This window comes from Mauremys mutica, chromosome 4 (assembly GCF_020497125.1).
Source record: "Mauremys mutica isolate MM-2020 ecotype Southern chromosome 4, ASM2049712v1, whole genome shotgun sequence".
NCBI classification, from domain to species: Eukaryota; Metazoa; Chordata; order Testudines; family Geoemydidae; genus Mauremys; species Mauremys mutica.
In genome coordinates, this window is record NC_059075.1 from 81,970,498 (window position 1) to 81,995,815 (window position 25,318).

General features: G+C 42.9%; 1 protein-coding gene across 2 annotated transcripts in view; it reads left to right on the plus strand.

Moving 5' to 3' along the window:
• Nucleotides 1–9,769: 9,769 nt before the first annotated feature.
• Nucleotides 9,770–25,318, plus strand: part of LOC123368983 (golgin subfamily B member 1-like) — a 59,619-nt gene continuing 44,070 nt past the window's right edge. The window contains exons 1-12 of one of the 2 annotated variants that reach the window (XM_045014323.1): nucleotides 9,770–9,845; nucleotides 11,264–11,407; nucleotides 12,673–12,822; nucleotides 16,135–16,257; nucleotides 16,868–17,035; nucleotides 17,468–17,653; nucleotides 19,286–19,408; nucleotides 19,590–19,703; nucleotides 22,509–22,830; nucleotides 23,220–23,335; nucleotides 23,724–23,841; nucleotides 24,613–24,704. In XM_045014323.1, coding sequence (XP_044870258.1) covers nucleotides 9,801–9,845; nucleotides 11,264–11,407; nucleotides 12,673–12,822; nucleotides 16,135–16,257; nucleotides 16,868–17,035; nucleotides 17,468–17,653; nucleotides 19,286–19,408; nucleotides 19,590–19,703; nucleotides 22,509–22,830; nucleotides 23,220–23,335; nucleotides 23,724–23,841; nucleotides 24,613–24,704 — 1,701 coding nt within the window. In that variant the 5' untranslated portion in view covers nucleotides 9,770–9,800. The remainder of the gene's footprint in view (nucleotides 9,846–11,263; nucleotides 11,408–12,672; nucleotides 12,823–16,134; nucleotides 16,258–16,867; nucleotides 17,036–17,467; nucleotides 17,654–19,285; nucleotides 19,409–19,589; nucleotides 19,704–22,508; nucleotides 22,831–23,219; nucleotides 23,336–23,723; nucleotides 23,842–24,612; nucleotides 24,705–25,318) is intronic. The other variant, XM_045014324.1, reaches the window with a different exon arrangement.

A 25,318-nucleotide genomic window follows, 5' to 3' on the forward strand; every position in this document is an offset into this window, starting at 1 on the left:
CAGGCCCCGCCGGAGACGCGCTCGGGTAAGAGGCTGGGGGGGGGGGAGCGGGACCCGCCGCCGCCGCCGCCGCCGCCGAAGCGCAGCCCGGTCTTCGGCGGCGGGGGGCCCCTTCCGTTCCGGGATCCGCCGCCGAAGTGCCCCGAAGGCCCGCGGCGGGGCCCCCCCCCCAGCCGAAGTACCGCCGCCGACCGGGCTGCGCTTCAGCGGCGGGTCCCGCTTCGGCGGTAATTCGGCGGCGGGGGGCTCCCGCTGCAGGTCTTCGGGGCACTTTGGCGGCGGATCCCAGAACGGAAGGGCCCCCCGCCACTGAAGACCCCGGGCCCCCGGAATCCTTTGGGCGGCCCTGGGCAAACATAGTTCATATCTTTAAAATGGGGAACAAAGAGGACCGAGGGAATTAGAGATCAGTCAACCTAATTCCATGCCTGGCAAGATAATGGAACAAATTATTAAACAATCAGTTTGTAATCACCTTGAGGTTAGTGGGGTTATAAGGAATAGCCAGCATGTATTTGTCAAGAACAAATAATGCCAAACCAATCTAATTTCACTCTTTGACTGAGTTATTGGTCTAATGGATAAGGAGAAGCAAATAAATATGATTTATCTTGATTTTAGTAAAGTTTTTGACACTGTCCCACATGAATTCTCATAAACAATCTATGGAAATATGGTCTATATGAAATTACTATAAGGTGGGTGAATAACTGTTTGAAAGACTGTTCTCAAAGCATAGTTATCAATGATTCACTGTATCTAGTAGGATTCTTCAGGGGGTCTTTCCTGGGTCTGGTACTATTGAATATTTCCATTAGTAACTCAGATAATGGAGTGGAGAGTATGCTTATAAAATCTGTGGATGACATCAAACTAGGAAGGATTGCAAGCACTTTGGAGGAAGGATTAGAATTCAAAATGACCATGATAAATTGGAGAATTGGTCTGAAATCAAGAAGTTGAAATTCAATAACAGCAATTGCAAAATCCTACAATTAGGAAGGAAAAATCTAAAGCACAACTACTAAATGGGGAATAATGGCTAGGTGCTTGTACTGCTGAAAAGGATCTGGGAGTTCTAGTAGGTCACAAATTGAATACGAGTCAATGTGATGCAGTTGGGAAAAAGGCAGATTAGGGTATATTAACAGGACAGCCCTTTGTAAAATAAAGGAGGTAATTGTCTCATCTATTCAGCACTGGTGAGGCCTGAGCAGAAGTACTGTATTCAGTTTTGGGCACCACACTTTAGGAAAGCTGTGGACAAATTGGAGAGTCAGAAGAGAGCAATGAAAATGATAAAAGGTTTAGAAAACCTGATAGGAGAAAAGGTTAAAAAAAGTGGGTAAATTTAGTTCTGAGAAAAGAAAACTGAGGGGAGACCTGATAAGTCTTCAAATATGTTAAGGGCTGTTATAAAGAGGACTGTGATCAATTGTTCTCCCTTCTACTGGAGGTAGGACAAGAAGTAATCAGCTTAAATCTGCAGAAGGGAAGATTTAAGTTAGATACTAGGAAAAAATCTATAACTATAAGAATATTTAGGATTGGACCAGGTTACCAAGGAAGGTTGTGGAATCCTCATCATTGGAGGCTTTTAAGAATAGGTTAGACAAACACGTGTCAGGGATGGTCTTGGTATACTTGGTCCTGTCTTATTAAAGGGGGATGGATTAGATAACCTCTTGAAGTCTCTGCCAGCCCTACATTTCTTTTGATTCTGTAGTAAAGTGGAATGAAAGTCCCAAATTGTTTGTATGGATTGCATTGTACAAATTGCACTTCAGGTTAATGGGAAATTGTGTATACAGTAAAGAAAACTACTTCACTATAAGAGGTACCCACTCTATAGGATATTCAGCAAGTATTTTAGCAGTAAGGAAGAGTTTTGCTATCTAACATACTTTTTAAACTTACATGCAGAAGAGGATTAGATACATTTATATGCCAGTAGATGGCGTTTTTGCCTTGCTTAAACTGTCTAAACTAGCATAAATCATCTTTACCTCTCTTGTGACCATTTCTCCTAATGTTCTTGCTTTTTAATGTTTTTTCCTTTCTGAGAGGGAAAGTTTTCACTTTGATTGTGCAACAGCTCCTTCCTTAAGGTTTCTGTTTGTTTGTTTATTTTGCCTGAAGGTTTAATTTAAAAGATCTAAGCATCATATCTGCAGTAAACTAATCTCCCTGGAAGCATAGATTCAAATCCAGCCAGGTGCTTTGCTTACAGTTAAAATATACAGGGCCCATTATTCAGAAGTACTGACCACTCCTGTTAAAGTCAATGAGAATGAAGTCAGCACCAGGCCTATATGCCTGTTTCTGTGAAAAGGTGTTTGGGTGGCTGAGCTAAGAGATCAGGAATCCTGTCAGCTTTGTGTTGATTGCACATGGTGTATATTTAGGTGCTGTTATATAAATAAAAAGATGGGTCCAGGTACACAAGCCCACAAGGTGCTAAGACACAGCCAGCCTCGCTGGTGAGGGTGTTGCCGGCCCAGAGGGCCCGAGGGGGGGGGGCAACAGTGGGGTTCGTTGCCCGGTGTGCGTTGCACTAATTAACACACCAGCGTGGAGAAGCAAACCAAGTTTATTTGAGCCCAAATAAGGTGCCAGGGAGAAAAAGCAATCTCAAATCCTGCACACCCGCACGCAGGCGGGGTCCTAGTATTTATACCCCTTTTGTTTCTTTTTATCTGTACTTTTCCCACCGTGGGGGCTACTTTCTCATGCAACTTTCTCATGCATATAGCCTTGATTACAGCATCTGCTTTCCGCCTATCTTATCTAGTATTGGCTGCATCTAGTGCCAACCGGCCTTGCAGCTGCCAGTAGTCAGCACATAATACAAGAGGTTACAAAAGTTTAGTAAGGCTAACAGATGCACTTCACATAGAGGTACTTTGGTTCACATAGGCCCAGAGCCATCCTCCCGAGTTACCTAGATTTATGCCTAGTGACACCAACAAGGGGCGCCTCCAGGATCTTGTAAAGGGATTGTTATCCCTGTTTGATTGATGGGGAAACTGAGGGACAAACTGGCACAGCCACTTAAGGTGACACAGTCTTCCCAAACCTGGGACTAGGGTCTGTGAGGAACATCTGCTCAGCAAGGGCAAGCGCGGCTCCTGCCTGCCCCCATGACATGCCTTGGAAATGGGTTTGGGGGGGGGGGGCGAGCCCCGAGTACGATGACCAGATGTTCTGATTTTAAAGTGATATTATTTGGAGCTTTGGCTTATGTGGGTGTCAATTCCTCCCATCCCCTCCTGATTTTTCACACTTGCTGTTTGGTCACCTGAGCCCCGCTCCCACTCCCTCCACACAAGTGTGGGAACACCCCGCCCCCCCTCCTGCCGCTTGACAGCTCCCCCCGCCCTGTACAAGCCCCGCCCCCGTGGCGGAGGCTCCGCCCCCGGCAGCTCCCCTCCCCGCGCGCACTCCTGGGGGCGATGACGCGACGCCATTGGCTGCGCTCTGCGAGACGACGACGCGCTGACGTGAGCCCGGCCGTGGTGCTGCTGACGCCGGGATGGTGGCGAGTCGTTGTCCCTGCAGCACCTGGGCCGGGCCGAAGAGGAGGAGCCGGAGCCCGAGCCCGAGCCCCTGCTGCTGCAGCCGGCACCGCCGCCCCTAGGGCCCGCTCCGCCCCCCGGACACCTCACGGCCCAGCCCCGCCCCCCGCCCCCCCCCCCCGTGCGGCTCGCAGGTGAGCGGGGCCCGGATCCCCCCGCCACCCCCCCCCGGTGCGGCTCGCAGGTGAGCGGGGCCCGGATCCCCCCGCCCCCCCCCCGGTGCGGCTCGCAGGTGAGCGGGGCCCGGATCCCCCCGCCCCCCCCCGGTGCGGCTCGCAGGTGAGCGGGGCCCGGATCCCCCCTCCCCCCCCCCGGTGCGGCTCGCAGGTGAGCGGGGCCCGGATCCCCCCTCCCCCCCCCCGGTGCGGCTCGCAGGTGAGCGGGGCCCGGATCCCCCCGCCCCCCCCCCGGTGCGGCTCGCAGGTGAGCGGGGCCCGGATCCCCCCTCCCCCCCCCGGTGCGGCTCGCAGGTGAGCGGGGCCCGGATCCCCCCGCCCCCCCCCCGGTGCGGCTCGCAGGTGAGCGGGGCCCGGATCCCCCCGCCCCCCCCCCGGTGCGGCTCGCAGGTGAGCGGGGCCCGGATCCCCCCTCCCCCCCCCCCGGTGCGGCTCGCAGGTGAGCGGGGCCCGGATCCCCCCGCCCCCCCCCCCCGGTGCGGCTCGCAGGTGAGCGGGGCCCGGATCCCCCCGCCCCCCCCGGTGTGGCTCGCAGTTGAGCGGCACCGGGATCCCGGACCGGCCTGAGCTCAGCTGCAGCGGGGGCAGGGGGGTGACTCCTCCTCAGCCGGGTCCTGCCCCGGCCTGCGGGGAGGGGCGGAGATCAGGCTCCCATTGTCTGCAGCCAGGCCGAGTCCGCCCCGGCCAGCTTGCCTGTCCCCAAGGCCATAGTGGCTGGGCCGGCGGCAGCACACAGCGGTGCCCTCCAGCCTCCTGGATCCTGATAACAACTCGGGACGCTCTTGTTGCGTTCTTCCGTGACGCCCTGGCAGGGCAGGGACTGGCCAGTCCTGGAACAAGCGACTTCAGTACGCTCCGGGTTCGCACCGCCACTGGGGAATACCCTTTCCTCTCCCAGACATGGCAGTTGGCCTGGGTTATGGGCTCAGGCTAGAGCTGCAGTGGGCTCCCAGGACCGTGGTGTAGTTATGATTGAACAGGAAATATTCAGGAAATGTATAATCCATTGCATCTGAATTCCTGGGGCAACTCACAAAGAAGGGCATGCCCAGTGTAGCATGGGGGAAGGAAGCATTGGGGATATTGAGGGAACGGAGACGGCAAGTGGAATTTCTCTTAGATTAAAACGTAAGTAAATCATGAAGCTGCATATATTGCCCTGGGAGAGAAGCATCTCAGAGCCTGGTCCGTACTCAATGGCTTTAGACAGTGTAGAAGTTGGACTAAATTCAAGTCTTTGCAAGTGTGATTTGTTAGTGATGCAAAAAGAAATCTGAGAAAGCCAAAAAAACACCAAATCCATGTTCTTTCCAGTGGAAGCTGATGGATCTGAAGAAGCATCTATAGATGGGGTGGAGATAGTTGGCTCACAGATTGTAGAGTTCAAAGTGGAGTGTGCCCGTTTGAGGATTTTGTTACCATACACACTTTCCAGAATTATAATTAAGGCTACATCTTTGTCATGGAAAACTTAAGGGGCCCCCCCCAGAAGCCATGGTGAAAATGGGAGAAGTTAGAAAAATGTATTTCTGTTCACATGCTCTGGTGTCCACTCAGCATATGTCTATTTTTTAATTAAAGGGACACTTCAACATGGAACTTTGTCAAGGGTTTAAAAAAGAAAGAATAATTCCAGGCACTACACACCAACCTGAATTCCACTGTAGCTTTACAATTATATTTTCTTATTTTTGAAAAAGGTCTTTCTTCCCTGCTGCTTTGTTAAAATCCTGTATGGACAATGAAAGTGGAGTTACTATAGAGGAAAAATAATTAAACTAACTACCAAGTGCTATAAACTTCATACTGTGAACAAAGTGTTTTCTAATTTTTCGGATATGTTAATTTAGGCTCTACTTGCAACTTGTAGTAGGCTTGAATTCTGATGAACATATGTAGGTTAAAAGGACCAGTTTGAATAATTATCTCCCCTATTTACAAATAGTAAGCCTACATGTCATACCTAACTTATAACCCTTCTTTCAGAACAGTAAAAGTTATGCAAAACAATCAAATATAACTTTAGATTAAAACATCACTTTTTCTCTTCATAAGCCTGTGTTCTGGGACTAAAAATGTGTTAACCTAAAGGGTATTTTACTTTTGTTCTTAGCCTAAGGTTGAACTGTTCAGTCTGAAATCCTATTTAGGTATTAGTTTTAATACATTAAAGACAATTTTGTAGTGGTTTTTAATATAGTGTGCAGAAATTCTTGAGCTTCGGATTTTCCATGACCATTCTCAGTGAGGACAAAAGTCATTTGGCATTTGTGGAGAAATCTTGACTTGCAAATAACATTTGTTTGCTAACATACATACAGCACAGCTTTCCATTAACTGAGCATATTTAAGGATGGAGCTTCAGATGTATGAAAACGTCCTGTGTTTCTGGTGCCCTACACGCTCAAATACATGTGATTAATTACTCCATGTATGTTAATATAAGAAATATAAGAAGGTATTCAGAAATGTAGAATGCACCTTACACACAAATATCTGAGTTACCTTTTGCGGTGGGTTTCATAACCTTGAGTTTGCTGACTTCATTTATATTCTCAACCACAATGTTGTCTTTTAACATAGGTTTTTTGGCATCAGGCACAAAGTGGAGGAATGACTGCCCAAGCAGGCAGCATCAAATTTAGGATTCACTGAATGTGGAGAGGATGGAAGCAAGATAATGCTATGGCAGTGAACAAATAAACTATTAAAAATGTACATTTCCCCTTAAATTTACACATATCAAGTACAAAATAAAGGATTTTTTTACATTAAAAACACTTAGTAGGGTCCTACTTACAAATTGCACTATTGTACATAGTGTGCTCCTTTGCCCTCACTGGTGAAGGGGGAGAGCTACCGTTCACATTTATGGTTGGGATAGGAAGGGCCACCTTTATGGCATCATTCTTTACCATCCTTGTACTTATGGAACAGGGTCAGAGAGAAGCACACAATTCCCTGACAGCCCCTTGAGGACAATTAAATGACTACTCATGCATATACAGCTCTATCTGTAAGTGATATTTAGGGTTGGGGCAATTTTACAAACACATGAGTGACACTATACACATGCATTCAGCACGTGAGTGTTTGTAGGAGTGGGACCCGGCTTAGCAATCATGTCTTTCTGCTCCTCCCTCTCACGGTGTGTTATAGTAACCACTCAGTTAGAGCCATACCACTTCCATGGCTCAGTGGAGACCAACATGATGTCCCAGAACTTGCATGGAGGCACAGGGCCTCTGTAGTTTCTCCCAAGATCTGTTAAGGTTTTGTGGGCTGTTTTCCTGTCATAGTGGAAAGTGGTGCGTAGTGCAGTTAAATCAAAGATGTTGTCAAAGCAGAGTGCATGAGGTGAGGCAATAAGGACTGAGATGGATGCTGTACTGGGACTGTGCGGAGATTTGAAAATGAGTGTGAGGAGTTTGGAATTGATATGGAAAGACAGAGAAAATGAGAACTTTTATAACTTCAGGAATGGTCACTCAGAACATTGGGGCCTATGGATAATTAATGTCCTGCATCGCAACAAGCATTTGCTAGTTAAGGTCATATCTGAAAAATGCACACATGGTAAACTAAGTGGAGCTCCATTTAACTACTTTGGAAGGAGAAAGAATTGAGTTGTGTGCGCCAGGATTTGATTCCAAAGGGTTCAGTTCTTATAAACTTGATGCTTATGCTCCTAAAAAACATTTCTTCCGGCTGATTTAAGAAAAACAACCCCAATCAGTATCTCCCAGTTGGACTGGATAGGTAAAGAAAGTCCAATGCAGCTGTGCTGCCCAACTTGTTTTGGTACACTTGTCCTTCCTGAAAGCTCCTTAATTAACATCCAGAATGTAAATAACATGTGAAAACTATTGGTCAGGGTATCCAAGGGGATGTGGTATGTAGGGAACTAAACTTGTTGCATCAGCTATTGCTTGTTGGGTTCTAAAGCATTTACAAGTAAAAAAAATTTACACACAGCCCTACGTTACACTGAGCCAGATTCTGTCCTCATTATACCCTTTCATGTTATTAGGAATGCATAGGTGTTACTGAGGGCAAAATTGGGTCTTGTGACTCAAGAGGGATGCAGGGAGGAGAGTTTAAAAAAAAAAAAAGTAATGATATCCACATCCCCGCCCCTCTGTGATTCATAGGTTTTTAAAGCCAGAAGAGACTGTTATGATTCCTGCGTAACACTCTATGATTCCTGCTTCTAGCTCGGCAGTGGTAAATGCTCAGCTTTAATAACAATCTGTGCTCTCATTTTTCATTTCCTTTCAGATAAAGTATGTGCCAGCATTTTTAGTAAATTGATCAGCTGAATTCAGAAGCGCAGCTGCTCTGCTGTGCTTTTACTGAAACCTGTGCATGCAGATTTGAAAAGGCAAAATACATTCCATTGAAAAGTGTTGCTTGTGGGGACAGGTGACTGAACAGATACAGTTTGGCTTCTCATTTGTTGTTGCAGCTTGAAGACTGGCCAAAGTCAGAAGTACAGCAAGATGTGTGGTAGTATTCTTAATGCAAGCCATCAAACCAAATATAAATTATAGCACAGGCCTCTCTTGAAAAGTTAACTAAATTCGGTCAGACGTTCTTAGTGCTGTAGTACATATAAGTTTACATTTGAGCTGCCTGTACTGTGGGATTAGCTTTCATGTACATGCTGTCAAAATGGATCTAATAGGAAACTTGCTTTAGAAAGATGTGATTAAATTCAGGAAGGCCTGTTCTTGCAATGTGTGGCAGAGCTATTAGTGAGAGTAATCCCTGCATCAAGGGGAAAAACACTTCAAGGGCCTTGAAATGTTTGAAATAGAGGCGCCCAAAAGCTGCATGGTATCAAGTTGGCTACAAAATTTAAAAATTACTTATAATTTAAGTATCAGGCTCTTTCAAAGCTTGTGTTTGGGTCTGAACCAGAGAGGTGCTGAGCACCTGCAATTCCTAGTTAGTGCCCTTCTCAAGATTTAGGCCCTTAGGCATATGACTGGGAGATGCTCAGTTGTTGTGCAGTGTGATATGCCATAGTTAAGGCTACCATTTAGTCATGGGTATTTTTAGTAAAAGTCATGGACAGGTCACGGGCTATGAACATGACCTGTGACCTGTCCATGATTTATACTAAAAATACCTGCGATTAAATCTTGGGAAGAGGTATCACGGGGTGTGGGGGGGGGGCAGCGTCACCAGCTGCTGGGGGCTGCGGACAGTGGCTGCGCTGGCTGGCCAGCCATGGACCACAGCTGTTCCGGCTGGCCAGGGCCCGCTTCCTGGGGCCGTGGCTGTTCCGGCTGGTTGGGGACCAGGGCTGCAGCTGTTCCTGGGGTCTATCTGAGCAACTGGCCCCCGAGCCAGCTGTGTGGGTGGCCCTGGGGGTCAGCCATACTGGCCCCTGCAGAAGTCACGGAGGTCGCAGGAAGTCACAGAATCTGTGATTTCTGCGACCTTCATGACAGAGATGGAGCTTTAGTCACAGTTTCTTTATTTTTTGTGCACAGCAGTCAGTTCATTCTGTAGAAATATGAATTGGAATAATATTTGTCATACGGCAGAGGCAAATACAGAAGGAGTCTAAGGTCAGGTTATATGTTAGCAAACTGAGTACAGTCTGTACCTTTTATTTGTAGGTGGAAGTAGCACTAGTGCCAAAAAGCACTTTAAGGCACTTACATTTTTAAGATTGTCTTTTTCAATTTAATTTCCGAAAATATTTGGAACGATAATGTTGGTACTTTACGGCTTCCCTGTCTGCAGAAGTAACATAATGTACAAAAGAATTAAACAGCACTTTCTTAATAATCAATAGCAACTCATGATGTGACTCAGGTGTCAAAGTTCCTATCAGGTTTTAGCAAATGCAATGAGATCCTGTTTTTTTGTTGTTTTTTTAAAACAACATTAAATTAGCTTGAATTATCTTGAACTGAAAGGCCTGGAGAAAAAAATAGCAGAAAACAAGCCTGTTATGTATATAGTTTTCTAAGTGGTACTAATATTCATAGCAATATAATTGTATTTCCTTATTCCTTCTCACAGCCATTTTGAAACTATGTGGAAATGGGGCACTGGAGATGATTCATCCCCTAAAGCAGCAGTAAGTATTTATTTAAAAAAAAAAAACACCCCCCCCAACCTTGTAAGTGCTGACTTTTTAAAAAACTTGTGAATTTTGAAAATTTCAATTCAAGATGCGGTAATAAGTATCTGCTTTTTTGCAAGGACGGTGGTTTAACCTGCTTAACCTGTTCTTCTAAGATAGTCACTAAAGGTCATGGTGGCTTCATGCTCCCAGTCCAATTAACTTCAGCCCTCAGAGTCTAGCCATAACTACACTGCTCACCTTCAGCGTGTTTATCTTGACTTAAGAAAAGATCAGCAGAAGCCATGTAAACATTAAATCAATCCCTTTTTGCAGGCTAGCACTTGGCTGTACAGATCATTAGTTGCGTTCACACCAGCAGAGAACCTCAAGAATTAAAATCATACCAACTGTTTAAACATCAGTATTAGCTTTAAAATGCAAACTCTTGCAGCTTTTTGCCATTTTCCAGATTATTATATTTAATGGTATGAATCTTATAGGTTGTAATGGGAAGAGTTTTTCTCTCTTCTGCTGAAAGTACTGCCAGGTATCTAAAATTAGGCAGCATTCAGTGAAACTGTTAATCTCTTCTAGTAATGGGTAAAAATCTCTGTGTATCACTTCTCATCCCTCTATAAAAGAAAAGTTCCTAAAAGCAACACAAATGGATTTGTAAAATAACTAGTGCTGAAACTTTGTGCCAACTCTTTTTTTGAAAACAATTTTTTGTGGTCAGAGGGAGGAGAAATTCCTCTTTTCTCCCCTTAGTTTTTAAGCTGGCTCTGTTGTTTTAAAATGGTAGGGTGGCGTGGATTCCTTGGATATTTTCCAGAACTCTCCTTGAGCCTTGTCCTGACAGGTGCATGTGTTCCACCCACAGTCTAGATTTCTGCCGTCATGCCTTCTTTTGGCAAGTAATCACACTTAAGTTGAGAAGTTGAGGCTTCTAATTTTGCAGTGTAATTGACTGGGAATGAGAGATTTTTATTGTTTATGGTAGCACCTACAATGTGCTAGCTGCTTTCCAGGCAGACAAAAAGGGACAGTCTCTGCTCCAAGGAGTTCAGAATGTAAAGACAGCCACTCATACAGAGAGTTATGGAAGGGGAAAAACAAACAGGGGTTTCTTTATCATGTCAGGTTATAACAGCATAGTGTCTCCACTATATTGTAGTACACTTTCGTTTGCAATGAAGGGAACAATCTGTTACAGAGATTTCAGTTACCAGGGTTTTATTTCAGTGCTGCTTCTGTGGCTCATATTTGACAAATTATCCTGAAGCTGTCTAGACAGTATGTTTAAGTTTTAAAAATACTACCCTCTGCCTAAATTTGATTGGGTTGGCTGAAAAGCTGACGACTGTGATTTGTGCACAGCCAGCATTGTCTGCACCATTTTGTCTGTTCAAAAGTATACTTAATGTCTATAGGCTCATGACTCGCAAGATGCAGCAAACATGTCGGTGGCTGATTTGACTGAACAGCTGACACGTACTGAACAGCTGGTAACGCAGCTCAAAGAACTTATCAGAGAGAAGGATAATGAACTTCGGAATAGAGATAATCGGTTAAAGGTACTGTGTGTACACATCAATATGACTGTCCGACTACAGAAGAAAATGAACTGCAGTCATGTTTTCTTGGGTGAATAAGCTGTTTTCCTAAAAACAGGCTTAGGAGTCAGTTATATCAATATTAGGGACTAAGGAAGCAGTGATCACAGTTTGCAGGTGCATGTGGATACATTACAGCTTCCTACCAATTTACCTCCTGTTTCCAGAATTGTAACCGGCTTTGGGTATTACATAGGCAACAAATGGTCCCCAAGAAAGAACAGATGCTCTTGATAAATGTGGGGGACTATTATCAGTTGCAAATTTAAGGTTGTGCAAAGCTGGACAGGGACTTTTTCCTCCTTTTAGGCTAATATTGTTTGGCATTTAGTTAGGATGCAGACTTATCCCAGACTGAGCTGCTTTAGATACAAAAAATTTTCCTCCAAATTTCCTTCAATCATAATTTCTGTATTCCTTATGGTACTGCATGTCACCCTTGATTTTTGGCCACAGTAAATGGAAGGAATTTATACTAGATGCCCTATAGACTGTTGAGGGGTTTTCACCATTGACTTCTTCGATTAGAGCTTATATTTGTAGTGAGTTTTTGAAAGGTATGTTTTCACCCTTCTGTTTTAATGGGACATTTTCATATTAATCTAAAGATAAGTTTCAAAATATGGCCTTTTACAAAACCTAATATTGAACAAAGATTTTTTGTTAAAACAAATCAAACCAAACTATTTTAAATTAAACATTCCACTGCAGTGTTGTGAATCTAAATGTAGCTGACCAGAGGCACAAATGATCAAGTGACCAGCATTCATAATATCAGTGTAATATTTAGTTTGTCATCAAGGAAGTGGAGCACCTCATCCCAGTTACATTGTCCGACATGAGTAAAAGCTGAGATAGTGTAAGCTGTCACCTGTGTTACAAAAATAGGGGTCTTTAGGTGTCTGCAGTGGGGCATCTGAAAATTAAGGCACTCCAAATGACTATTTACTTTTGAAGGTTTAGGACTTGAAGTAGTATTACTAACAAAGGAAAGGAAAATTTCTGTAATATGTAATTTTTAATGTGACGCTGCCCCTTAAGTTACAATACCTGTGAGTATCATAGTAGTCTAGTGCAGATACTTTGCAGTAATGAAAGGAATATTATCAGGCTGCCTTATAGTTGCAGGGCTTCTGGGCATGAAGTTAAAATGCCCTTGTGGAGGTAGGAGTTCTTGGTAACTGTTTTAGATTTATGATTTTATATATATACTCTGTTGTTGGTAGGAAGAAAAAGAAGCTTCTGAAGCCAAACTTTCAAAAGTAAAGCTGCAAAACAAAGCCAAGGTAACATCACTAACCTCACAACTGGAAGAACTTAAGAAGCAATTATCAGGATCAGAAGGACAAGAGAAAAAAGCAGAGGAAAAAAAGAGAGTGAGTTTGTCCTTCCATTTTTAAAGTTAGACTTCAGTTTACCACGATCCTGAAATCAGATCTGCATGGGTGGACCTGATTTTAAAATCCAGGATCCGAGATGAACTATTTGGCTCAAATTAAGGTTTTGTGTTTGTTTTCTATCCATCTTGTATATTCATCCACCCATCCACTTTTTTATAGCTTTTTAAAAAAAGTTAAGAAGTGTTTCCATGGACATTCCTTTCAAAATATGGAGGAACTGGAAGAAATCCCTGTTGGAGAGCAGCGGGTTGAGTGGGGCCAGCAGCCAGGACCCCAGACCTGCAGTGGGCTGAACAGCTCAGCCTGCTGCTGCTTTGGGGTCCCGGCTGCTGGCCCCACTCAGCCCACTGCCGGCCTGGGGTCCCGGCCACTGGCCCCCCTCAGCTCGCTGAGGTTTCTTTCACCCAGGCTGGCAGCGGGTTGAGCGGGGCTGGCGGCCGGGACCTCGGCTGGCAGCAGCGTGCCATTAAAAATCGGTTCGCGTGCCTCTTTTGGCATGTGTGCCGTAGGTTGCCGACCCCTGGTTTAGCATATCTGGCACTTAAAATAGGTTACAACGCTGACTACAAAAGTGCCATGTGAATGTCTGTTCTCACTTTCAGGTGGCATTGTAAATAAGAAGAAGGCAGCAGTATCGCCTATAAATGTAAACTAACTTGTTTGTCTTAGCAATTGGCTGAAGAAGAAGTAGGGCGGAGTGGATTTTAATTGGGTTGCCAGGGCTGGCATTAGACTTGCTGGGGTCTGGTGCTTTGGCTTTGGGCCCCCCAGCCTGGAGCTTCGGCTTTGGCCTTCCCACCCGGGGTGGCAGGGCTCAGGCAGGCTCAGGCTTTGGTCCCCCCCTCCTTGAGTCGTGTAGTAATTTTTATTGTCAGAAGGGGGTCGCGGTGCAATGAAGTTTGAGAGGTGTTGCTCTAAAGTTTTACATTGTTTTGTTTTTGAGTGCAGTTACATAACAAAAAAAAAATCTACATTTGTACCGTATTTTCCAGCGTATAAGACGACTTTTGAAACTAAAAAACAACCCCCAAAAATCGGGGGTCGTCTTATACGCCGGGTATAAACAGGCTTCGGCTGAGCCAATCCTGGGAGGCGTCTCTCTGGTGTATGCCATTAATGCATACAAAGCCTGCTCGGATTGGCAAAGGTTGTAATAGCCTGCCTCTCTGACTCAGCCAATCCGAGCAGGCTTAATAGATGACACCGCTCCCCTGAACGCTCCGCCCTCCTTCTCCTCCCCTTCCCCGGCTTCCCGCGAATCAAATGTTCGCGGGAAGCCTGAAAAAAGGAGTGGGCAGGTAAGCCGGGCGTGTGGGGGAGGGGGCGGGACGGCTTACCTGCGGCGCCGGTCCCGGTGTCGGACCGGGGAGCCGGGCCCCGCGGCTGCGACTGCAGCTCCGGCCCCGGTGTCGGCCGGGCCCGGGGAGTCGGGCCCCGCGGCTGCGGCGCCGGTCCCGGTGTCGGCCCGGGGAGCCGGCCCCGCGGCTGCGGCGCCGGTCCCGGTGTCGGCCCGGGGAGTCGGGCCCGGCTGCGGCTCCGGCGTCGGCCGGGCCCGGGGAGCCGGGCCCCGCGGCTGCGGCTCCGACCCTGGCCCCCGGCAGGGGTAAGAGACCAGGGCCAGGGCTGGGATTGGGGCGGGGGAGGAGGGGTTGGATCGGGCAGAGGTTCTGGGGGGGCAGACAGGGGATGGGGAAGGGGGGGTTGGGTAGGCGCCGCGTGGGAATTCCTGGGGTCTGTTGGGATGGTGGTGGATGGAGTCGGGGCAGTCAGGGGACAGGGAGCGGGGCAAGTTTGGCAGGGGGTGGGGTCCTGGGGGGGAGTTAGGGTTGGGGGTCTTGGGAAGGAGTGGTCAGGGGACAAGGAGCAGGGCAGAGGGGGTTATGGGTTGTGGTTTCTGAGGGGGGGGCAGGACGTGAGTGGGGGTGTACTCACTGGACGGTTCCCTACCGGGTCTTCGGTGGTGGGTCCTTCAGCCTCGGAAGGGGGGGTAGTCTTATACGGCGAGTATAGGCCAAAACCTATGTTTTAAGTGGAAAAATAGGGGGTCATCTTATACGCCCAGTCGTCTTATACGCCGGAAAATACGGTAAGTTACATTTTCACAATAAAGAGATTGCACTACAGTACTTATATGAGGTGAATTGAAAAATACTATTTCTTTTATTATTTTTACAATGCAAATATTTGTAATAGAAAATAATAATAGAAAGTGAGCACTGTCTACTCTGTATTGTATGTTGTAATAGAAACCAATATATTTGAAAATGCAGAAAAACTACCAAAATATTTAATACATTTTAATTGATATTTTATTGTTTAACAGTGCAATTAATTGTGATTAATTTTTTGAGTTAATCGTGAGTTAACTGTAACTAATCGACAGCCCTAAAAATAACTACTCGCAAAAGTGAAGGGGTCTAGTCAGTTTTTATTATCCAAGGCTAAATGTGAAAAATATACAAATGGCAAATTAAATTAGATAAGAATCTTTCATTTCAGTAATTGAAATTTTATCATAAACGGGTTTAAAAATGTTTTAAAAAATATATCACTATTTCTTTAAAACAGCATGATGTTTGGCACACTAGCACAGTTGTTGTACATGCAGCTTGTAAAACAATTGTATTTAATACTTAAAAGATTTATTTTGTTTTAGAGAAATTGGACATAACTTTAAAGGGCTAATAGATTTTATGCATGTCTTCCAAAGCATACGTAACTTAACAGTTAACCTACTAATACAGTTGTGATCTGTGATAAAGATCACTGGTCCTTGCTTAGAAAGGGTATAATTAGGTTGTCACATTTGTAGATGCATGGTTTGTGGTTGTAAATTGTAAATAATTTCTACGAATTAGTTACCTAGTATATATTTTTTTTACAGAATTCCATGTAGTAATGTTTCACTTCAGGATAGTTTGATATAGACTCAATAACCCTTTCCCCCTTCTCTCTACATCCCTTTCTTTTCTGTTCTTTCGTTGCTGTGTGGGTTGTGCTTGCCAAGAGAAATGTGTGGACTTTTTTTAAAGGATAATGCATGTCCATCCAGCATATATACTTCAACTTTGGAGGTTTAGCACAGACTTGACATAAATACTGTGGCTTCTTTGTTTAGTATCGTGTTGGGACATTAAAAATACTGGGGTCCTGAGAGGAACTCTGAAATATGCACTAGTATTTCATAAGTAGGACGACAATTTGCCTTCCAGTATTGTCTGAATTAGTGGAGTTGTGGGAATCTTTTATTTTGCCTTTTAAGGCTAAAGTCTCCCTATTTACATATAGGTATCTAGAGATGGTGACCAGGAAAATGCTGCAGCTAACCGTGGGAAATTAGTAGTACTTAGAAGGAGGGTTGAAGAACTAGAATTCCAGAACACACACAAAAATGAAGAACTACAAAAAAAGGTAGGATTTTATGTGATGTTAACAAGGATTTTTCATCTACTCAGTGTAGAATTACTTTTAAAGCTGAACAGCTGTGTTGTGAAAATAGCCTGTAGAGATATCAGTAGAGGCTAAATACCAGATCCTGCCCCACTGAAGGAAATGGAAGGTTTGCCATTCATTTTATTGGTGAGGAATCAGGCCTTAAATTTGTTTTAGCTGTGATTTACAAATAGTTGAAATTGGGAACACTGTGAATAGGGAATGGTAGCTTGCCAACTCTCTGATTTTGGCTGAAAATGCTGCCTGACTTCTGTTTTCTTTGTGGCCTATTATTTTTTTGGCAACAACAGGAGTAAATGTAAACAAGTGATGGCATTCCTCAGGCTGTAGCTGTGCTGTGCTGTACAGAGGCCCCATCTATGAACATTTCTGTTGGTGATGGAAAACTGCAGGAATGCTGATTGTGCAGAAATTGCATGGATAATAGGGCCAGTACCAGGCTCAATATTTATATCATTGCAGTCAAAATTTGATCATGTCAGAAACTTGACTTTCCTGGTCTCAGTAACCTGGAAGAGGGTGGGTGATAAAAACGTAAGTTACAAGTAGAGCCAATTTTCATTCCCAGATTGCCGAATTGGAGGCCCAGCGTCAACGAGGGGCTGAAATGGATGCCATGCTTGCAGAGAAGGAAAAGAAACTAGCTGAAAAAGAAGCCTACATCATTGATTTGCAGCTAGCATGTGACTCAAGCAACGTTGCCAAAGGAACACTTGTCCCTAGTGAAGAATTAAAGGTATACCGTTAGTATATGTTTATGTTAATGGCAGCTCAAGTGGCAGATCTGCACAGACATATATGAGTTCCCCAGGGTGCCGCCCCCCGCGATGTGAGAGTCAAAGGACCCTGCTTCAGTGTGCTAAGGAGCATACCCCTATGTCTTACACCATTGCTTATATGAAGAAAAGTCCTATACTGATGAGTTCAATTTTAAGCTGATGAATTTTTATTTGTGCATAACTTTTTTCCAGTCCAACTTGCAAAAACATCTTGAAATAATTCTTAGTAATATTCTGTAATGAGCTGGCAAATTTCACTGACAAAACAAAAGTTGAAAACTAACTCTAAGCTAGCTTTAGCTGTGTAGAGCCTAATGAATTCACGATGCTGTCATTTTTTTTAGCCCAGGTTACATTTCTCTAATTGTCTTATATCTTGTACTCCAAAGAATCAGCTGTCCGTGAAAGAGTCTTCATTGCAGAGCATGCAGATTCTAGTTCAAAACCTTACCAAGAAGGTTGGAGATAGTGAAGAAAGATGTAGCCTACTCCAGGAACAGATTGAGAGTCTTAAAAACCTTCAGAGCAAAGAGAGAGATCACTTCCAGGAAAGAGAAGCCATGTATATAGAAAATGTAGGTGAACAAATTGTAAATTCTTTGGTGTCCAGAGTTGATACAGTGGATGTACCAGTTACCACTATATCTCAATAATTCATTTACATCTGCAGTTCTTGATTTTTTTTGAAGATCCCTTCAACAGTGATCTAGATGGTAATTAGAGCTTATGTAACAGTGAATTAGGAAACAGTTTTTAGTGTACTATTGGTGGCTTATGCCACTGAAATGAATGGGGATTTAAACATGGTGGGCAGAGGAAATCTAATGGGTAACTGGGTGATATGAGTTGAACTGAGCTAAAATCGAAAAGCTACTTATCCCTCTTTGCCTGCCCTTTCTCCCAAAATTCACCACCAAAATAAGTACATACCATAATTATTGGTGTCGTCTTCTTACGGTAACCCTTGTCCTCTGTCATTCCTTCTCCTAGTTGTTTAGACCCTAGCCTAACAGCATGTCTAAAACTAGCTATTCAGGGCAGGGACTCCCCTTTTATTTGTTCTGTGAAGTACCTTGGCACACTTTTGAGCACAATTAAATAAAACTAGTGTTTTTTTTTCTGCTTCATTTGATCAAAGCAGCTTTCTTGTTCAGCTGCTAAAGGAGTTGTATAGAGTTATAAAAGAACTTAGAACTGATTAACTAAGGGGAGAATGGGCCCGAGAATCTTGAAGTGCCTTAAAGATGTGGAAGTGAAAGAGCAAATCCGTTTACAAGTAGTAGTAACAATTGTGTCCATTCCTGTATGGTGCTGGATACCTTCAACTCCCACTGAGATCAGGTCGTTGATTTCAGTGGGAGATGCGTTTGCTTAGCACCTCCAAGATTAAGTCCTTATATTGATAAAGTACTTTCCATCCCAATACTCCCAAAGTGCTTTACAGACTATATTTAGATATCACTTTACCCACATCAGAAATGCTGATTTTCACCACAGAGGTCACTGCAGCTGTTTAGTGGCCTGCAGTACTGCTAATAATTTTGGAACAGGAAATAAAGAATAATATATCCAAGTGAAATTACAGAGGCTATTTTGAAGATGCAGAATATAATCATTCAAATAAAAATCTAGCTGGAACACTGGAGGTAACATGACTGTTTATCTTAAAAAAGAATTTTTTTTTTAATATTCATTAATGGTCAGGCCGCTGTGGTTTTATATCTGTTCCTAACAAAACTTGTGAGGTGACCAGGAAAGACAAGTTTGGAAATGTAAAACAAGTAGTTAAGGGGGAGGTAGCTGTCCTATATGGCTTCAGTTTTGGGAAGAGTTAGGAGAGCCAGGATAGAAGTGGCTAGAGGTCAGGCATATGCACATGGAGATGAAAGATTAAAGAATCATAAGGGAAACAACCAAGGCAAGAGGGTCGAGGTGTGTGAGGCCAATCAAAAGCAGATACTTTCATTATATTTGTAATGGTCATTCACTACACTCTGATATTCCCTAGGGGCAAAATTCTACCCTTACTAAAGTTGTACTTGCTCTGGTCAAACTCCATTGACTTCATTGGCGTTACTTTAGATTTACACTGGTGTAACTGAGAATGGAATCTTGTTCTTGGAATGGTCAATAATAGTACATTTAATTGGTTGCATTTTTTTAAATTATGCGGTTGTTTCAAACTTAGTTTTTATAATTTGTTTCAGATACGCATGTTTCAGAATATTATCCAGGAAAAGGAAAAGGAACTGATTGGACAAGCCCAAAAACATGAGCAAGAGCTTTTTAAATTAATTGCTAAATCTGATGCCAGTGCTGATCTAGAACAGGTATGTTGGCAATGGGAACTCACTGACTTGCTTTGATTTGGGCAGCTCTGCAGGAAGATAGGCAAGGAAAGTAATGCACTTCTGTGAGGTACAGCTCAGGTGATGTTTTGGGAAGATGGAAGAAATGCCTCTTTTTATTTTTTCTTTTCTGTAAAATGTAATTCCTTTATTTCCTTGGCAGTTACTAAAGGCGTTGAAACAGAAGTTACATGAAAAGGAGGAAGTCATGCTGGGTAGGACACAGGTGATAGTCATGCTGCAGAAAGAACTGGATGGCAAGGACCAGCTGCTGAAGGTAAGAAACTGTACATGGAATGTTCATAGTCTAGTCAATTAATGAGTTAAAAAACGAGTTCTTTGATTTTATTTATTCCGATTTATACATACAGCACTGGGTAGACACATTTTATGTAGGTGCCATTTGTTAAAAACACAGTAATCATTGTACTAACAAGTATAAACGCAAATCAGAAAATAACAAGCTGAAAATAAAATAAAAAATCAGCCCTTCCTTCACTCTCCCGCCCCCAAATACTCCATCCCACTCTCAAACACCAGCCCTTAGCTTGGCCCTATCCCCTCAGAAGCCTGGAATAAGAGGAGCATTTTACAGTATGCCCTTAAAGTCAACAGATTGGGGTTATTTCAGGTCAAAGAAGGAGGAGTGAATCACAAAACTGAGGGCCTCTCCGTCAGAATGCCCAGTTGGCAGCCCTCTTTTAAACAGAAAGGATTCCAGCTTGAGTGTTTCCCTTGTTTGCAACTACAATAGTTAACTAGATTGCAGGCTTTCCAAGGAAAAGGTACTTTGTCTTCCTTTGTGTATATACAGCGCCTTGTTGTACAATGGAACCCAGACCCTGATTGGGGCTGTTGAGTGCTACTGCATTAGAAACAAACATGGGGTGGGGACAGGGAGGTTAGGAAAGATTATTGCAGGCGAAAACCAACACCTTAAATTCTATCCAGAAACCAATAGGAGGCAGCTAGTGCAAGTCCTGGAGCACTGGGCAAAGTGCTTTTGAAATTTCACTTAATTAGATGGGCTGCCACACTTTCCATCAGTTTCAGTGGTTTGAGGATATAGAATACATTGCAGTAGATTGATTCTGAGGTGACAAAAATATGAATCATGATCGCAAGGTCAGAATTGGCCAGATGTAGATGAAAAAAAGTGGCTTGATTACTGCTGCTATAAAATTAATCAAATAAAATTACTCCCTATAGCAATTTCAAGGTTTGTGGAACAGGAATGGAAACTGACTAACCTTTGTTTCCATTTTGAAGTTCTCACCTTATGGAATATATATATATTTTTAGTTTTAAGATGATTTTTTAAAAAAAGACTTGATAATATTTTTTGGAGTCAGTGTGCAGCAGTTCTGTTTAACAATCCACCGTAAAGCTTGTTGAATACCACTGTAATCTCTTGGCCTTTAAAGAAACCCGGGGAAAATATTTGCATGCACAAAAAGAGAGCTGGGAAAACACCACTTACCTACTTATGTCTGAGAAATTTCCAGATTAAAATACTTGCTGGACTGCAGAACATTTACTTAAAGTGTTCTTTAACAGGCTATAGTGAATTCTGTTGATACAGGCAGCAAGCTGTCAATCTTTTGCATGCTTTATACTTTTGTTACCAACTGTGTAATTATTGGAACAGCATCTTCTAAGTCATGAACACAGATACATATCCTTCATTGAATCTGTATGCACTGAGAACACTTGATGGACTATTATCCAAGAAAGATAGCCGTTTCTACTCTGGTAATCAAAATTGTCATTGGGTATGCATGTCAGGATCTCCCCTGTGATTTTTATACATACTGTCTGAGTTGTCTACTATATCTTTGATGGAAAAGTTCAGCTGTTTAAGATGGAATAATCACTTGGGGGGAGGGGCAGAAGGAGAGGCCAAGAGTTGGGCACATGTGAAGGTTTCCCCCAGTGATTATTTCATCTTAATCAAGTGACCTTTTCCATCTTGCTCTCCAGTCGTGCTGTCCTATTTGCTTTCCTAATTCTCAGATATACACAATGGGCTGTTAGTTTCCTGTTCCAAACTTTCTAGATCAAGGTTTACCAGACAGTGCATAGTCTAGGGCTCATTATGAAAGTACTTGTTTTTATATAGGTGTCTGATTTGTGCAGGCTATTCATTTATAAATATATTCTGCAGTCTTGCTCTGTCTCTTTATTTGCCTCAAGCAGCTAATGTGAAACTACTAAAAACAAAATGACAAAAAATAGAAAGGACTAGACTCGTGGTTCTCAAACTGGGGTTGGGACCCCAAAGTGTGTTGCAACTCTGTTTTAATGGGGTTGCCAGGGCTGGTGTTAGACTTGCCTGAAGCCCAGGGTCCAAATCCTATCACCCTGGGTGGCGGGGCTCAGGTTACAAGCTGCCCTCCCGCCCCCCGGTTGAAACCTTTAGGCTTTGCCCACTTCCCCCCCCCCCCCCCCCCCCCCCCCCCCCCCCCCCCGCCCGGGGCAGCGTTGCTCTGCTTTGGTTCCTTTTCTCTCTCCCCGCTCCCTTGCACTTGGGTGAGCTCAGGCTTCAGTCCCCACTCCTGGGGCCATGTAGTAATTTTTGTTGTCAGAAGCGGGTCCTGATGCAGTGAAGTTTGATAACCCCTGGACTAGACAAAACAGTAGATAATGTAGGGGGAAGATCAGAAGGATGGGTTATAAATGACTTAGACTTTTTCCATCTCTAATTTCCTGAGTAAGAACTTTAAAAGGAGACCGTAGCCAGGGGCTGTCAACTTCTTTTATTTTTGGTCTTCAGAACTCAGCAAAGTGTGATATGGGGTTTTTCCAGAGGACCTTTTCCCTTTTTATTCCCTTTCTTCTTTATAAGGGAACATTTCCTCCTACAGAACCAGTCAGGATGTAGTTAGCACTAGAGCAGTGCAGACCCTTCATTGTATCTTCAAGCTACTGCTAGGGAGTTCAGACCATACATATATATGACAGAGCCTTATGCTGCCAATTGACCAGCCATGAGAGTGATCTCTTTTTAAAGTGTGTTGCATGTGCAGAGGAACACATAGGGGTATATCTAGAAAATCTGAAACAGGTTTCTTTTTTAATACAGGAAATTAATGAAAACCTGAAACGTCTTCAGTCAGAGAAAGAGAACCTCCAATCTAAACTGGATGCTGAGAAACATGTAATGAGAGCCCAGCTAAGAGACATGATGGAGAAACATGAACTTGAAATGACGAAGGTCCAGGAGAAACATAATGCTGAAGTGCATGAGATCCAAGAGAAGCATGAAACTGAGCTGCAGGAGAAAGACCAAGCCCTCCTGCAGCTTCAGAAACAAGTGGCAGAATTAAGAAATAATGGAGAGAGTAACTCAGAACAATCTATAGATGTAGATACTGTAACTAAACAAAAGATGGAACTGCTAGAAGGTATTGCATTGAAGAATGGCTTTTATATTTGAAAAGCTTCCTGTAACTCCACTGTATACTGTGTGCCAAATTCAGACCTAGTATAAACTGGGTACAGCTTCACTAACTTTAGTGGAGGAGGAGTTGTGGGGACTACTTAGTTACTTGGGAGATGCTTAGATGCTATGTAGAAGAGGGCCCTAGAAATAAACTAGATACATTACATTACGTTACATAACATCTTAAATTTGGCCTAGCATTTCTTTTCCCTTCTAGCTATGACTACAGCATAGACATTTTTGCAAGTGTAGCCGAGTAAATAGAACGTGCTGAATCCTGAAATATGTTTTGTAATTACATTGATCCTTCTACTAGAATTCTAAATGATGATTGTGGTGTTTGTTTGCTAGCTCAAATGAAGTTGAAAACAGAAGAGGCCAGCAAATCTGAAGCTAAATTCCTTAAAATGAAGGCGTGGTCCAAATCAAAAATCAAACAGCTGGAGGATGAACTGAAAAGTGTACATGTAACATTTTTAATTTAACATTATATGCCTATTTTACAATGGGTTATGATTGTAGATTTGATTAAAAAACAAAAATACAGCCTAAAAGGGCCACTAAGTTGGGTTCTAGAAAATACTTGATATATGAATAGAAAAGGATTGATGTTCCTGAATTCAAAAAGTTTATACAAGGGAATGTTCTAGTAAGTAGTGTAATAGTCTGTAACTTAAACACAAAGGAAGAGGTCTGCCAGTTTACAGTGATCTATTGCTCTTGACTATTTTAGAAACGTTACTCAAAATCTTATAAAAAAAAAAGTTACAATAATTTCTTTATTAGCTTTGTTTTTTATCTTGATTTTGGCATTTCAGTACATTTGAAGGAAATTAACAGTGTTTCTCTTTATAGTTATCATCAAAGAATAATGACGTAGCTGCCTTAAAGAACTGTATCTCAGAATTAGAAATTGAAAAGAAAGAACTACAGTCAAAACTGAAAGCGTTTTCTGAACTCAGAACTCAAAATGGTAAATAATTAATGAAGCAATTGTGCTGGTTTTTTTGTTTTACTCTATCATCTTGGATTTTGAACTGATGACTTGTAATAAAATGAAGACAAAGGGTTTTTTTGTCTTCGTTATGATAAGGTTTCAAAGGAAGACAACTTGTCAGCTTTAAAATTGAAATACACTGCCTTTATGCAGTGTATTTATTCTGTTTTATTATACAGAGATTACAAAGTTAAATTTTCTTCATTAAATTCAGAATAGCAGCAAGGGATACAGCTACATGTATTTCAGATAGTTACTGTGTAAGCTTTCCCGCTCAGTACCGCCTGTGTATTATACCCAAGTCCTTGACACGCATGCATTTTTGGAGTTGGCCTCTCTGAGCAGAAAGTGTCATTGAAGCAAACTGTTGTGGTTTTCTGTGTTGTAGACAAGGCACTGCACATGGAATCTAAACTCAGATCTCCTGAATCCAGATCTGCTACAGTTTGACATTGGACAAGTCACTTTATATCTCTGTGCCTCAGTTTCACATCTATAAAATGGGGATAATAGTACTTCCCTTTGTAGTTTTGATTGTCATTGATGTAGATTTAAAACATTGACTGGTATTAATAATAATCTGAGTTAATTTTGTAGGGAGATGGACTGCAAAGCCCATCATTGATACCTTCCAAGCCAAATGATTCTATGATCTCAGTTTGGGCTTCCACTCTTCCTTTAGATATTTACTGGTTTACCATGTTATTTTGTCATCAAATAATGAAGCCAATTCATTTGTTTTTGTAGAAGAATTGCTGGCCAAGCTGGAAGTCTATGAAGAGCAGCAGCGAAAATTGCAGGCTGATCTCGAACAAGTTACAAAGAGGGCAGCTTCACAGGTTTTTCTATTCAAAGTTGATTCATGTGAATTGTTGATTAGCTTCAGAGTGCTAACTGTAGCTTTCATAACAGTATTATTGGAAACTTGAATTTGAGTTAAAATTAAGTTACTAGCATACAGAATTGAGACACCAGTTGTGATTCATTCAGCTTAAAAAGTCTCTAGGTTTTAAATTGTTTTGAAAGTGCTATTGAATTCCTGAATATGTAGAAAATCCATGTAATTTTCAACAGTTTAGTGTTCATCTAGTTACAGATAACTCAAGAGATGTCAGAATGGTACTATTTAATGTAAAAACCAAATTGATGATATCAACTAATAAATCTTCTTTCTATCACAAATGTATAGATTCAGACACAAAAGTGAGAGGGAGGGGGTACTTTAGAAATGTCTGCTAAATAGCCCCTGACAATGATGGATCTTGTTTGTTAATCCTGATATCTGTACAACCAGCAGAGCAGGCTGAAAAACATAACTGTATTTTGCAAAAAATTCAAAGGAAATTAATTTTTTGTACTAAATTTTTAATGGCAAAATTTTGAAACTATTTTTAATTTTTTCCCCCATAAACTTTATTTTGGTGGGGGAACAAAAAACCTTCACTTTTTTTAC